The 13,329-nt window shown below is 27.1% G+C and overlaps 2 protein-coding genes across 5 annotated transcripts in view; one reads left to right on the top strand and one right to left on the bottom strand.

The window, feature by feature from the left end:
* The window catches only part of Jus (EB domain-containing julius seizure protein), a 47,260-nt gene extending 44,098 nt beyond the window's left edge, over window positions 1–3,162 (top strand). For 2 of the 4 annotated variants that reach the window (XM_072905567.1, XM_072905570.1), the window contains one exon: window positions 547–3,162. In XM_072905567.1, the coding sequence (XP_072761668.1) occupies window positions 547–701 (155 nt within the window). In that variant the 3' untranslated portion in view covers window positions 702–3,162. Of the gene's footprint in view, window positions 1–449 lie in introns of all 4 variants that reach the window. The other 2 variants (XM_072905569.1, XM_072905568.1) reach the window with 2 other exon arrangements.
* A 6,848-nt stretch (window positions 3,163–10,010) lies between these two features.
* On the bottom strand, window positions 10,011–11,955 carry LOC140673011 (zinc finger protein 830). Its single transcript, XM_072905571.1, has 4 exons — window positions 11,777–11,955; window positions 10,994–11,450; window positions 10,547–10,716; window positions 10,011–10,468 (listed from the first exon to the last, which is right to left on the bottom strand). The coding sequence occupies exons 1-4, from the start codon at window positions 11,878–11,880 to the stop codon at window positions 10,324–10,326; spliced, it is 876 nt and encodes a 291-aa protein (XP_072761672.1). The 5' UTR covers window positions 11,881–11,955; the 3' UTR covers window positions 10,011–10,323.
* Window positions 11,956–13,329: the final 1,374 nt, after the last annotated feature.

Here is a 13,329-nt window from a genome sequence, read left to right on the forward strand (position 1 = left end):
ATTTTCACTGCTACCAACTGCACTCGTTTTACTGGCAGTAACTGAACTTATTTTCGAACACGTCCTAAATGTTAAGTTAGATTTTGATCGGTAATACAGGATAAAATCCCAAATCCCTAAAGACGTTTTTTGACGTCTTTTAGAGACATATGTTGTCTAGAATTTTACTTAACGCATTTTTATTTGTTAATAATTTTTTAATAAACCACGAGCAATAACTAAAATCTTTAAAATGTTACTCAAAATCACGACCTTGACAAATTTGTCAAGGTCAAAATATTATTGGAAATTTCTTTAAGGATTGTTTGGGAATGGCATCTCTCTAATCCATATTTACTCCTTATTTTTCCAATCAAATACATTTTTTACGTGTTTTGAGTTGAGAGTTAAATTTTTTTCTTGTTACTGATTGACTATTTTGCTCTGACTAATGCGTTTCTTTCGCGCAGGTCTTCATGCTTAAAGTTATTCTGGCTTTTCGTGTCGTGCTGCCGCGCTGTCATGTGAAAGCACGCGATACTTTAGCAAGAAAATCTCTGTCGCCAGGGTCACACACAGGATCTCGACGTGGGAGTCGTACCAGCAGTGGGAACGCTTCGGCCGCTTCAAACAAATCTAACAAATCGCCGAATCATACGTCGAACAACGTCACTGACCCCGTTCTGGAAAACGTCACCGTCGAGATTACGTCTTCGACGTAAAAGCATAGATAAATCGTTTTTCCGCTGCAACAAATGGTCCGATCGACAATCCTGTTTATCACTAGTCTTGCATAGCCAACACAGCGCTACATGAAGGTCACTATCTCTATATATATTCAATTTATTCAAATAATTGGTTCTATCAATTTCGTTTTTATTAAATAATTCAAAATAAAATTTTACTTTCACTAAATACGTTCACTAAATATCATCGAGAAATACTTTGCTTAGATAAATCGCAATTGATGACTCAAGTGCCGAAGTCTCGATGAGTTAGTAATAATTTGAAAATTTTATTGTGCTGCTTTAATAATAGAAATAATCATTTAGTTATATTAATTACAAAAAATCCTTTTAAAGTGTCTCTTTTTTTGACAATTTGATACTTTTATATCTAATAAAACAGAATTAAATGATGATTAGCAGAATATTAATTTTGAATTAATTTTCTGTATTATTTTGATAGATATAACAAATCATTTTTAGAAAAAAAACCACATTACAAAATGATATAAATTATCAATGACTACGTTTACACATAACTCTTAATAAAATTTAATAACATCCGTTCTAAGGCTAGCCAAAAATCACAGCCATTCTTCAGAGAATGATTGGTCAGTTTTAGAATTACGGATGTTATTAAACTCGATTAAGGCTGAGTAGTCAGTAATAGTAAGATTATTTGTACGCCTATTGTGCTATTTTAATTGTATTATTTTAATGATGGCAAATGCGAATAAAAACCATCTTGATAAATTAAAATGAAATTATTAGCAGATTAAATTATCATAAGGGCATCCAAGTTTGAATTAATTATTGATATTAACTTGGTGAGATATTAAAATAAGCCATTTTAAGTAAATGCATGTATGTATAAAGTTATTTGTGGTAGCGAAAGCGGTAATATGCTATTTAATACGCGCATTTGTTACACATATTCAATATGTGTATGTATATTTGAGTTGCGAAGTATCCAGAAGATTTTTCAGAAGAAAGAGAGAGACATTATATTTAGAAGAATGTTATTAATAAATAGCTAATCACGATGTATTAGTATTATTTAAAATTGAAAGAGATGGTAACTGTTATATCAATCGTATGATGACGATGTAATTTTATTGCTTGTTCAACTATTAATATATATATAGTTGTCCATTTGCTTCATGCTGTCTTAATTTTCAATCAAAGCGCGCGCCAATTGATATGATTGTATAACGTGAACACATTTCTCGGACCAAGCGGCTTTAGCACCGCATTTGATTATCCCGTTTAACGAAAATATATGTAATTATATGTAATATATACAGGGTCAGGAAAAAGTATGGAAACTCTCGAAAAATCTCGAACAATATAAGTTTTACAGAAAAAGAATCTAAGACAAGATCGAGAAAGGATTCGACTATCTAAGGCAACATCTATTCATTTTTTTTCATTTATTTCATAGTTTATATTAAAAAGTATCAAAACAAACTTTAAAATATCTTAGGAAGTTTTTAACCAAAAGAAATTATTATAGTGTTTTGGAAAGTTCTCGAGGTAAACTACAAGAATATGCAATTAAAAAAATAGGGTATTTCATTTAAAAAAATTGAAGATGACCTTCAAGCGACTATTCAAGGTCAAATCAATGACACCATCTTATGTCCCTCTCGAAACCATACAACTTTTGTTTGAAACATTTTTCTGTAAAACTTATATTTTTTGAAATTTTTTCAGGGTTTACATATTTTTTTTCTCACCTTATATAATTGGTCATCATTAATATATTAAGAAGATACGCTCTTGCGGAATATTCCATGAGAAGTATAGAAAGGAAACATCTATACTAACATAAACCATCATATAATGGAAAATAGCAACTGCAAATGTAAATTGTTGATTCATGCAGCAGTTACTATTGAGAGAAATATAAAAAGAAAATTGACACAATGATAGATAAAAATAAGAGCAGTCAAAAAATTGTTAATATCAAAGCGATGATCGGGTGGGGGTGGGGAGGGACGATCAAACGCGCAAAGCCTTTTCTCTGAAAGTTTTCTCGGTCCAATCATCGAAACGCAGAAAGACAATGATCGTGAGATAAATTTATTTAATCTTTTATATTGAAAGCGACACTACGACTCGATTGGTTCGCGATAAGCCAACGTGAAAGGGACCAGAGGAGAGTGTTTCAAGTGACAACTCTTTCTCTCTCTCAAAAGTGCGAAATTAAAAGCAAAGCGCGTTGCCAGATTTATTAAGATGATGTACCAAGTGGTGGTAATTAAACGTAAGATTATATATAAAAGAAGGTTTAAACATCCTCTCTCAATTATCCATAATGTTATACAGAACTTATACTAATAGAGGGGCTCTGGCACACTGAAATAGGATAGACAGATAGAGAGAGCAGAAAACATTAAATGATAAACAATAACAGAAAGTTTATTATAACATTTATATTAAATATTAACAGAAGAAACATTAGAACACTAAAATTTAAAAAATTATTTTTTTTTATTTTGAGTATATATCTTATTACATATGTATATACTATATGTATACTATAGTATACATATTATTATTAATAAAAAAATGAAAGAAATTACAAAATTTAAGAAATTTTAAGAAAGTTTGAGAAATTTTGTTTTTTAGGATTTTATTTGAATTAAACCTTTTTTTCGGAAACTTAACCTAAAATTTATCTCTTTTATTCTTGCCGAGTTAATATCGAATTTGAAAATAATTAAATACATGATCAGAATTGTAGTCAATATCTCATATGGTCTAAACATTAAAAATAAATTCAACTTATTATTAAACACGCGTAGATAACGTGTATGTTGAATTTAATGCTGATACAATATTGGCAATGATTATAACACAGAACTATATATATGTATCCGATCGGAATTCATAGTCTTTTCGTCATTAGTGATGAAATTAAGTAATGCAATTTTTAATTAAATAAGAGAAAAGGAAAAAGAACGGATATGGTTCTTTAAAAAGTAGCAATAGACATGGATTTAGTTTCTAATAATCTCCAAAGGGTATATATATGCATATAATTCAAGCAAAGTTCTAAGACATATTTCAAGATTGTAGGAACACTGCTAACAATTATAAGAGTTCTGTTTTTATTACTATTCTTCTTTCTTTTTTTCTTTATGACACATTTTATTTCTGATTTTACGTTTAAAACATATTACTCTAAACATGCTTTTTATATTACTTTGTTAGAAATAGTAGTATACAATACCATACACAACAACCAACATACGATTGTATGTGCACTTATCATGTCCAAGAGAACTACACGCTTGATTTCTATCAAATATCTGACATTGTATGTAAAAAAATTCTCTTTATAGAGCGACCAAAAGCATTACGATTATACACACGATTATATACAAGTTTAGACACGCAATTTTATACGAATATCTTATTAATCGCACAAGATTAGTATCAAAAGCTTGCAATGTCCATACAAAACACAATTATAAGAATATATATGAACGACTGTAGTTCAGTATAATTATATCTTACAATCAGTATTTTAGTGCCTGCGCTGTCGTATTTATAATAATAAATTTAATTTCACCGATTATTCAATGTATATATATATATATATATATATATATATATATACATGTTTATATATATATATATATATATATATATATATATATATACATCACGAAGTAATCCATAAAATTTATTAATAAATACATGTATGTATACACACACATATATACATACATGAAAGAAAATATATATACACGTATATATATGTATACAATTATTAATACAATCGCTTAGCAATATTTATATTATTTATAGATTATTTCTAATGTCTAGCGATTGTCTCTATTCTGTGATCCGTGTGCAATACATTGTTGCGATTATTCTCGCAAGTATTTTAGTGATTATTCTTATTATTAATATTATCACTATTATACTGTCGCTATTATTATCATTATTATTATCATTATTATTATTATTATTATTATTATTTTTATTATTATTATTATTATTATTAGATTTGCTATCACTATTAGAATTACTCGCACGAGGAACACAGAAGCAAATGATTCGCTTACAATTAATATCATTACCTCGCACTTGATATTGACCATGTTTACACCATATATTTAGGCTTTTTAATGCCCGTGTTTAAAGAAGTTGGCCTATTTTTATATATACATATATGTATATAAATCATATTTCAAATTGTAAAGAGTTAAAGTAAAGAATAAAAATTTTTGGCCATCATATTGCTACAATTTTTTACGAAGAATATTGCAAGGAATCGATTTATATGAAAAAAATTAGGGTAGTTCCATTTAAAAAAATGAAGATGATTTTCATAACTCGAAAAAGTGACGAGTAAATAATTTTTTTGCAAAATGTCTCTAATTATTAAGTTCACTTGTATTTGGTAATTAAAAATTACATTAGAAAAATCTTTCAAAACTCTATTTTTTCTATCTTATTTTCAAAAAGAAGTCGCAAATTAATCTTTTACAATATATTGAACATTACTATTAAAATCAATATTTTTCCTTTCAATGGTCAATAAACAATATAATCTGAACTTAAAAAGTTTATTCGATGAAAGTACTTGTCATAGACAGAGTCTTCAAGGATGTTGTATATTATTTTTAAGATAAGGAAATTGTAAAAAATGTCATCAATAATCTCTGATGGTTAGCATCAATTAAATGATTTGAGTATTAATCATTCATGATTGAATTGTCGACTTAAATAACTCTAATGAAAAATCGAAGAAAACTGGTAATAATATTAATAAAACAACTTTTTGCGGAGATTTGAGTATCTAAATTATTTTATTTTTAATTCTTTTAGTATCTAAAAATTGACGTTTAAAATGACATATAAATAGTTCAAAATGGGCCAAGTTCTTTGTCACTTAAGCATATATTGTATGACCAGCTAGTGGATTCATACATATTCGAGTAGAAAAAAAAAATCTATTCTATTCTATCACTATTATTATTATTAATAATAAAATTATTATTAATATAATTATTAATAATCATTTATTAATAATAATATTATAAATATTATTATTGATAATAAATTATTAATAATATTTTTAACGTAGGTGCATGTGCGATATGAAACAAAAACGCGCGATTAATTCCTCATTATACAAGATGATAAATGCGCATGATATGTGTGTATATTTGTATATGTATTTGATAAAACTAAGTTTAATGCACAAGATCATGTAATTAATATAAAATAGATATATTATATATTAATCGACGTCATCGGAACGATTCGAAAACAAAATTTGGGGAAGGTTTCTGTTCCACGAATTGTTCGCGATTTTGGGCGATATTATAGTATTATATAGTATTATATTATATAAGTCTAAGTTGTATAAATGTTACAGTACATCCCCTCCCCCTCTCCCTCCTTCGATGATCTATCAATTATGTATAAAGATCTACATAAAATCTAGATGGATCTCGCGGCCCATAAACAACAGAATGATGGCGAGCACAAGCGTATCCTTCTTTCTTCTTAAGCTTTAGAAAAATATATATACATATATATATATATATATATATACATATATATATATATATATATACATATATATATATATATATATATATATATATATATATATATATAATTACTCTATCTAGGATATAATTGAAAGCTTTGACGATACGGAACTATATTCTAAGTACTTATTCGATATCACTTATAACAAGTTATATATTTAAGAGCAAATTTTTGCACAAATTTTTCTCTCCGCCCTTAAACAAAAAAAAGAAGAAAAGAAAGAAAGAAACAAACAAAAAAGAAAAAAGTAGAAAAAGAAAAATAAGAGCTGGAACAGAGTGCCTATTCTCTCTTTATTACTTGAAGACGCTCACTCACTTTAATGTATAAGTATCTCTCTAACTCTAACAAATCACTAATTCTACAAGTAAGGAAGTTAAGTCACATGTATTTTGCACGCACTACAATCATTTATCGGCAAAAGTGCGACGATAATATGAATAATAACATTTTCTAAAAAGCGCCGGTACTTCGCGCACGTAATAAAAGTAATTTTCTTAGTTGTTTGATGGATTTGTTTATTTGATAATAAACGTAAAAATGAATATAATAACGTGTAATTAAAACTTTCTCTTGTTAGAATTTTAATTTTAATTTTATACACTCTGATTCTCAAAGCGTGTAACATTGTAATTAGGTAGTTTGAATTTTAATTATTAACTCTCCCAAATATATACAATTATATCCAATTCATAAATGGGAGATTAGAGATGACAGTTTAGCAGTTGTTGTATGCATTTGAAAAGTGTTTTGCATTGCGCATTATCGCGTGCCAAACCGATCCACTACATATTATATATTGTATTATCGTTAATCAATAATAAATTCCCGTGACTGTCGAAATAGTTGCGATCGTTATTTCAACGACCAAATTAATTGCAATGAGGACTGTAGATTAGGATGCTCGAGAGATTTTTTTAATGAGAAATAGAATAATATATGAATGTGGTATCGAAGAATGACGTTATGATCCAAATATGGGGAAGTGTTTGGATCGCATCGCTCATTCAAATAATGAAGAAGGGTTCCGGCGTAACATAAAATATGTCAAACTATGTGCAAATAATCTACAATTGTTCATTGACCAATATATATATATATATATATATATATATATATATATATATATATATATATATGTATGTATATATATATATATATATATATATATATATATGTATATATATATATATATATATATATATATATATATACATATACATATATACATAATACATATGATAAGAGAAAAAGTTATTAATAATAATCATAGAAAAAAGAATTAGCGATATTCTAACTAGGGCACATGTGACATTTGAAGAATTTCTGAATAAGATTTTTCTATCCAATTATTCACTTTGATCGATTAATTTCAATCGATCAATTCGTATTCTGTCGTAGATGCGCATAAAATTACTGTTGTCTCGAAATTAGACAGTATACAATGACTATGATTATCGTCAACAAGGAAAGGCGATAGATGATCAAAGCATATAAATGTATACTTAAACGATGATCACTTCGACGATATAAGTATCCAAACAAGATCGATGGTATTTTTTGATAATCTTGGAAAATAATTAATATACTCCTACGAATTTATGCGAACATTTGCGAATCCTGTCAAACTCAGCACCGATATTGTCATAATATTGTACTTCTATTTATAGCAAACATTAATTACGTAATTATATAAGTCGACGAAATAAGTGCTTTTTTCTTACTTATAATGATAAGATTTATAATCTGAGCGCTAAAATTGCTTGCTCTTATAAGACTATGCGATATATATATGTATTAAAATATATTCTATTTATTAAGCTTTTGAGAATCGTGCTAAAATTCATGATATTATATATGTATATCCTTAAATTTTACGCTTGCATTGTGTATATATATATATATATATATATATATATATATATATATATATTTATTGTTCACAAATCTTTCTGTCTGTTTTATCGTTGTTTGAGTAGCAGATCGTAAACGGTACTCACGACGCATTGTGTGATTATAGAATATAACTTTTTAACAATACATGTTTCAAATGACAAAAAAGATGATATATATCATATAAGTGTAATCTATTAACTTTGTCCACCTGAAATATTTCTGTTATTTTGAGTGAGATATATATCTTGTATGTATACATAATTTGAGCAGCTACTAAAATCTCTCCATTTTACTTTTGATAAAATAAAAAAAAATAACGTCAAAGGAAAAATAATAATTTGTTTCAAAGAGATAAATATTATATAATTATAAGATATTTATAATTATATAAATAAATATAATATATTATATAATAAACAAATTTTTTCAATATTTTTCGAGATTTAAAAATTATTATATTATTTTGTTTAAATGGAATTACATATATTTTTATCATCGCATTATAATCAAGAGCAATTTAATGACCTATATGATATGACTACCAAATGAGTATAAATAATGCAAAAATGTAAGAACAGATATAAATAATTATGAAATAATTAATAATACAATAAATTATTATTACTATTCTAGTAAAGAAAATTTCAAACAAATACTCAAATTAATGTCCATTTATTCGATATACTTTTGTAGATGATAAATAACGAATTTTTGCTCATTCTTAGTTTTCTAATTAATGTATGTTAGTCCATGGTTAGTAAAAAGTAAAAATAACTTTGCTCATAAACAAAATGTCGTAAAAATATTTATTCTTGCATATTTTTGGATTTTACATAAAAACTATATTATCATAGATTGAATTGATCTTGACCTCAACATTACAATGAAATAATAAAAATATATATAATTCTATAAAAAAAATAGCGATAATTTTATAGAATCTTAAAAAAAAATATAATGTTGAGAAAGTTTTATTTATCATAACATTTGTTCTGATGTCTTTGGCACAATCTTTCCCTTTGATGTTCCTTTGTATTTTAAAAAATAACGATAATATATATTCTAGATCTAGATGTTTAAATTAAGTCGACACCCCATGTATAAAATTGCATCAAACTTTGATCTAAACATAAAATGTGGATTTACGCGACAAATAAATTTACAAATAAAAATATTATAATGCGTTAAATAATACCAATACAGCCTCTAAAAATATCTATTAATTATTTTTGGGCAGCAACAAATTACAAGCAATTCAAATTACATTGTATTGTATTTATGATTTCATTGAACAATTAATATTGCATAATTTGGAAACAATCAAATGAGAATGTTGGTGGAAGTATTTAAAAAATGTGATATGATTAGATGCTGGTTATACATATATTAAATATGCGCAACTTTCTCTTCCTCTTATTTTCAATATATTTTATAAAGAACATGTATGTGCAAAATGAAAGCAGATTTTAAATTATATGACCTATGTTATAATTACTAATCTATATTAATTTTATTAGCAGCTTAGTATACATCTTTATATTGTACTTTTCATATTATATAGTGCTCTTACAACGATTAATAAGTAATCTATATCAAATGTATCTAAAATTTTATTATATTCTGATTTTTCAAATTCATTTTAATAAAATCTTATATAATACACACTACATAAGAATTACATTAATTCTTCCTCGAGATCTTTTCCCTTAGAAATCTTAGTCATCTAGAGTAGTCAAATTAGTAAAAAAGAAAGTTTGAATATAATCAGAAAAATAAACTTAAAAACTCTAGTTATAAAGCTAAATAATTGAGAATAAACAAGAGCAAACAAAATATAATAATTAATAAGCTGTTTATTTTTTTCAAATAAAAATTAATTTTACACATATTTCTTGCATCGGCGATGTAACAAACTTTAAGACATAAAGATACCATAATGCAGTATCATTCTTACAGAAAAGTATTTTTATAGTCAAGGAAATAGTTACAGTGATATATAAACTTGACAATTAAATTTGTTACTTCAAGTGAATAATTTTCTTATCAAAAAAGTACAGACTATTTACAAAATCGCTGTATACATAAAATGTTTTATTTATATGATTAATTAATGTACACACATAAGTTAACCTGAATCTGAATATGTATTTTATTTATATGAATTTTTTGCTCGCCAGTCAAGAAATTCATCAAACTCTGCTTCATCACTGCTTAATACATCATCATCATCGACAGTTTCCTGCTTTCTATCAGTACCTTGCACTTGTTCCATGTGTTTTGCAAGATCTATTACCCTTTAATAAAGCAAATTAACTTACAATATGCATATTTTAAAAAATTATTTACTTTCTCAGATATAATATTAAAAATACCTAGACCAATGCCTAATTTGCTCCTCAATTTCATCCAATTGCCTCTCTGTTGTTGCTTCTTCCTGATCATCAGCAATAATTTGCGCAGATTGTGCAGTCTCTTCTTTAATTTCTTTTTGGAACTTTTCCCATTCTTCTTCAATGGGATCTTTATATTCAACATTACGTACCTAGAAAAAAATAATTAAATGGAAAAATAGAATGATTAAATAGAATACTAAATTGAACATATTATCACACTTTAATGAATTATATTCGATATCTAATAACTTTTCTAAATCATATTTCTTTTACTTTACTTTTATTGTTGTATTTGTTATATATTAAAAAATTTCCTATAATATATTAATATTATTTATATTAATGCAGATTTTATTTTGTTAATATAAATTTTAGTGTGTATATGTATATATGCGTATTGCTATATTTACTTTATATTAATCTTACTTTAGCATCCATTACTGGATCATCAAAAAATCCTTCTGGAAGAATAGTTAGATTTGTATCCTTTACTTTCTCTTCTTCTACTTCCATATGTTGTATATTTGTAGTACTAACTGTAGAATCTTTGCTTTCCAGTTTTTGCATAGATACACCATTCGCTTTTATTGAATTATTATGAAAAAAATCTATTGATAAGTTTGACTTTGTTTGTACTTCTGACAAGTTAGAATTTTTTAAAATTCCTTTTATTTTTTTATTAACAAGAGTGTCTTGAGATGGAGAGGGCGGTCTTTTGAATGATGAAATGTTAGATGTTGTACTTTCTGTTTCCAGTTTGGTTGCTTTTGCTAGTGTTACATTTTCCTTATGTATTTTGGAATTTAAGTGAACAGGCCAAACTGTTTCACTGCGTACAATCAATTTACATAAAACACACATAAGTTGACCTGAATCTGTATATGTATTTATTAGTCAAGGATATTTCCAAAATTAATTGTCACCAGAATTAAATAATATAATAAAATAATTAATTATTTATAAAATATGCCTGTGAAATTCATACATGTTAATTCGTAAATACAGGTTTATTTTTATAATTACATCAACTTAATTTTAATAACTTTTTTCATTTTTATACTCACATTAATTTATTTTTAATAATTACTAGTAAATAATTAAAATCAAAAAGTAAAATATCATAATAAAATAACATATAAGAGTATATAACGTCATTGTTTGGAATATTAAAAATTTCTTAAATTGTTTACACAGAATAAAAAAGGATATTTTGCCAATGGTGAATCGATTTTTTTAATTATGCCAAGTTTTTTTTTCTGCTCACTCATTGCCTTACGCAAATCATTCTGCGTTAATTTTCTTTTCAATGACATTTTCTTACTTTTTATATTACTGCGTACAACCAAATGTCAAATAATTCGTAGGTTATGTTTTTAACAATCATAGATAATTTAAATATACAGATAGCTAACTGATAACTCTCGTATTTTAGGCTGACGTCCCATTGAGCGGAAATTTATAGAGGAACGGAACGCGCAGAACCAGCGCGACCAATCACGAACTATGGCCAGTATTCATAGTCCGTTCTTATATTTAAGATCATCTTAAGATCTCGTTCAACCAATAAAATGATGCTATGTTGTTACTTCATTGGTTGAACGGGATCTTAAGACAACCTTAAATATAAGAACGGACTATGAATACCAGTCTATGTTTCTATCAATTCCACCGAGGGTTTGAACACATATATGTAATATTACTATATTGCTAACACCCATAAGAGGAAAAGAGAAAAAAGATACGCTGAAAAGAGACAAGTATAGCAGGAATTTCTACCGTGCTGCGCATGCGTGACGTCTATAGAGACGTGGCTTATTATACGCGACTTGTTCGAGAGATATGAATAGGCATATATATATATATATATATATATATATATATATATATATATATATATATCAGCATATACATATCAGCATATACATATATATATATATATATATCAGCACATGCGCACATCGCACAATATTTCTTGCTAGAGCGAGACACGAAATATCGTCCGCACCGTAATGTTGGCTACAGTTTTTCGACTTCCGTTAGCAATATACTCTGCGTTCGAATTTCACTGCCAGTAACTGCCAGTACTAAGAAATGTATAGTGTATGTAACGTAAACTATAGATTTTTAGTACTGGCAGTTTACTGGCAGTGAAATTCAAACGCAGAGATAGTAGTATTACATATATGGAATCACAACAGACTTCTATTTTGCCGGAGTTAAGGCTGCACCACACACTTTTGTATAATGCATTATGCATATGCATAAGGAATTCAACCAATCAAATTCCTTATATATGTGCATTACGCGTTATGTAAAAGTGCGGCGGCCTTTAGGTCGGGAACACAAAAAAACTTAAGCCGTAAGGACTATCGCACACAAAATGCATAAGCTACATGTGCATAGCATAAGATCGTATGGACCAATGAGCATCGAATATTAAGTTGCCATATTGATTTACATAATATTATTGGTCCATACGATCTTTTGCTATGCACATGTAGCTTATGCATTTTGTGTGCGATAGCCTTTTGACTTAAGACGTAACAATTTCAATCATACGGAATTTTTAGCGCTGCTGACGTTTTAAAATGGCTGCTTAAGGTCTTGACCGTGATTGGTCCATTCGCTTATGCTTTAAGTTTTATGGCTTAAGTTTTTTTGTATGTTCCCGGCCTTAGCGGTCTAGTTATATATAAAAGTCTGTGAATTTCATAGAGATATTATATATAGAGTACGGGAAGACGGGATCCGATAGCGCACAA

This window comes from Anoplolepis gracilipes, chromosome 14 (genome assembly GCF_047496725.1).
Source record: "Anoplolepis gracilipes chromosome 14, ASM4749672v1, whole genome shotgun sequence".
Classification (NCBI taxonomy): Eukaryota; Metazoa; Arthropoda; class Insecta; order Hymenoptera; family Formicidae; genus Anoplolepis; species Anoplolepis gracilipes.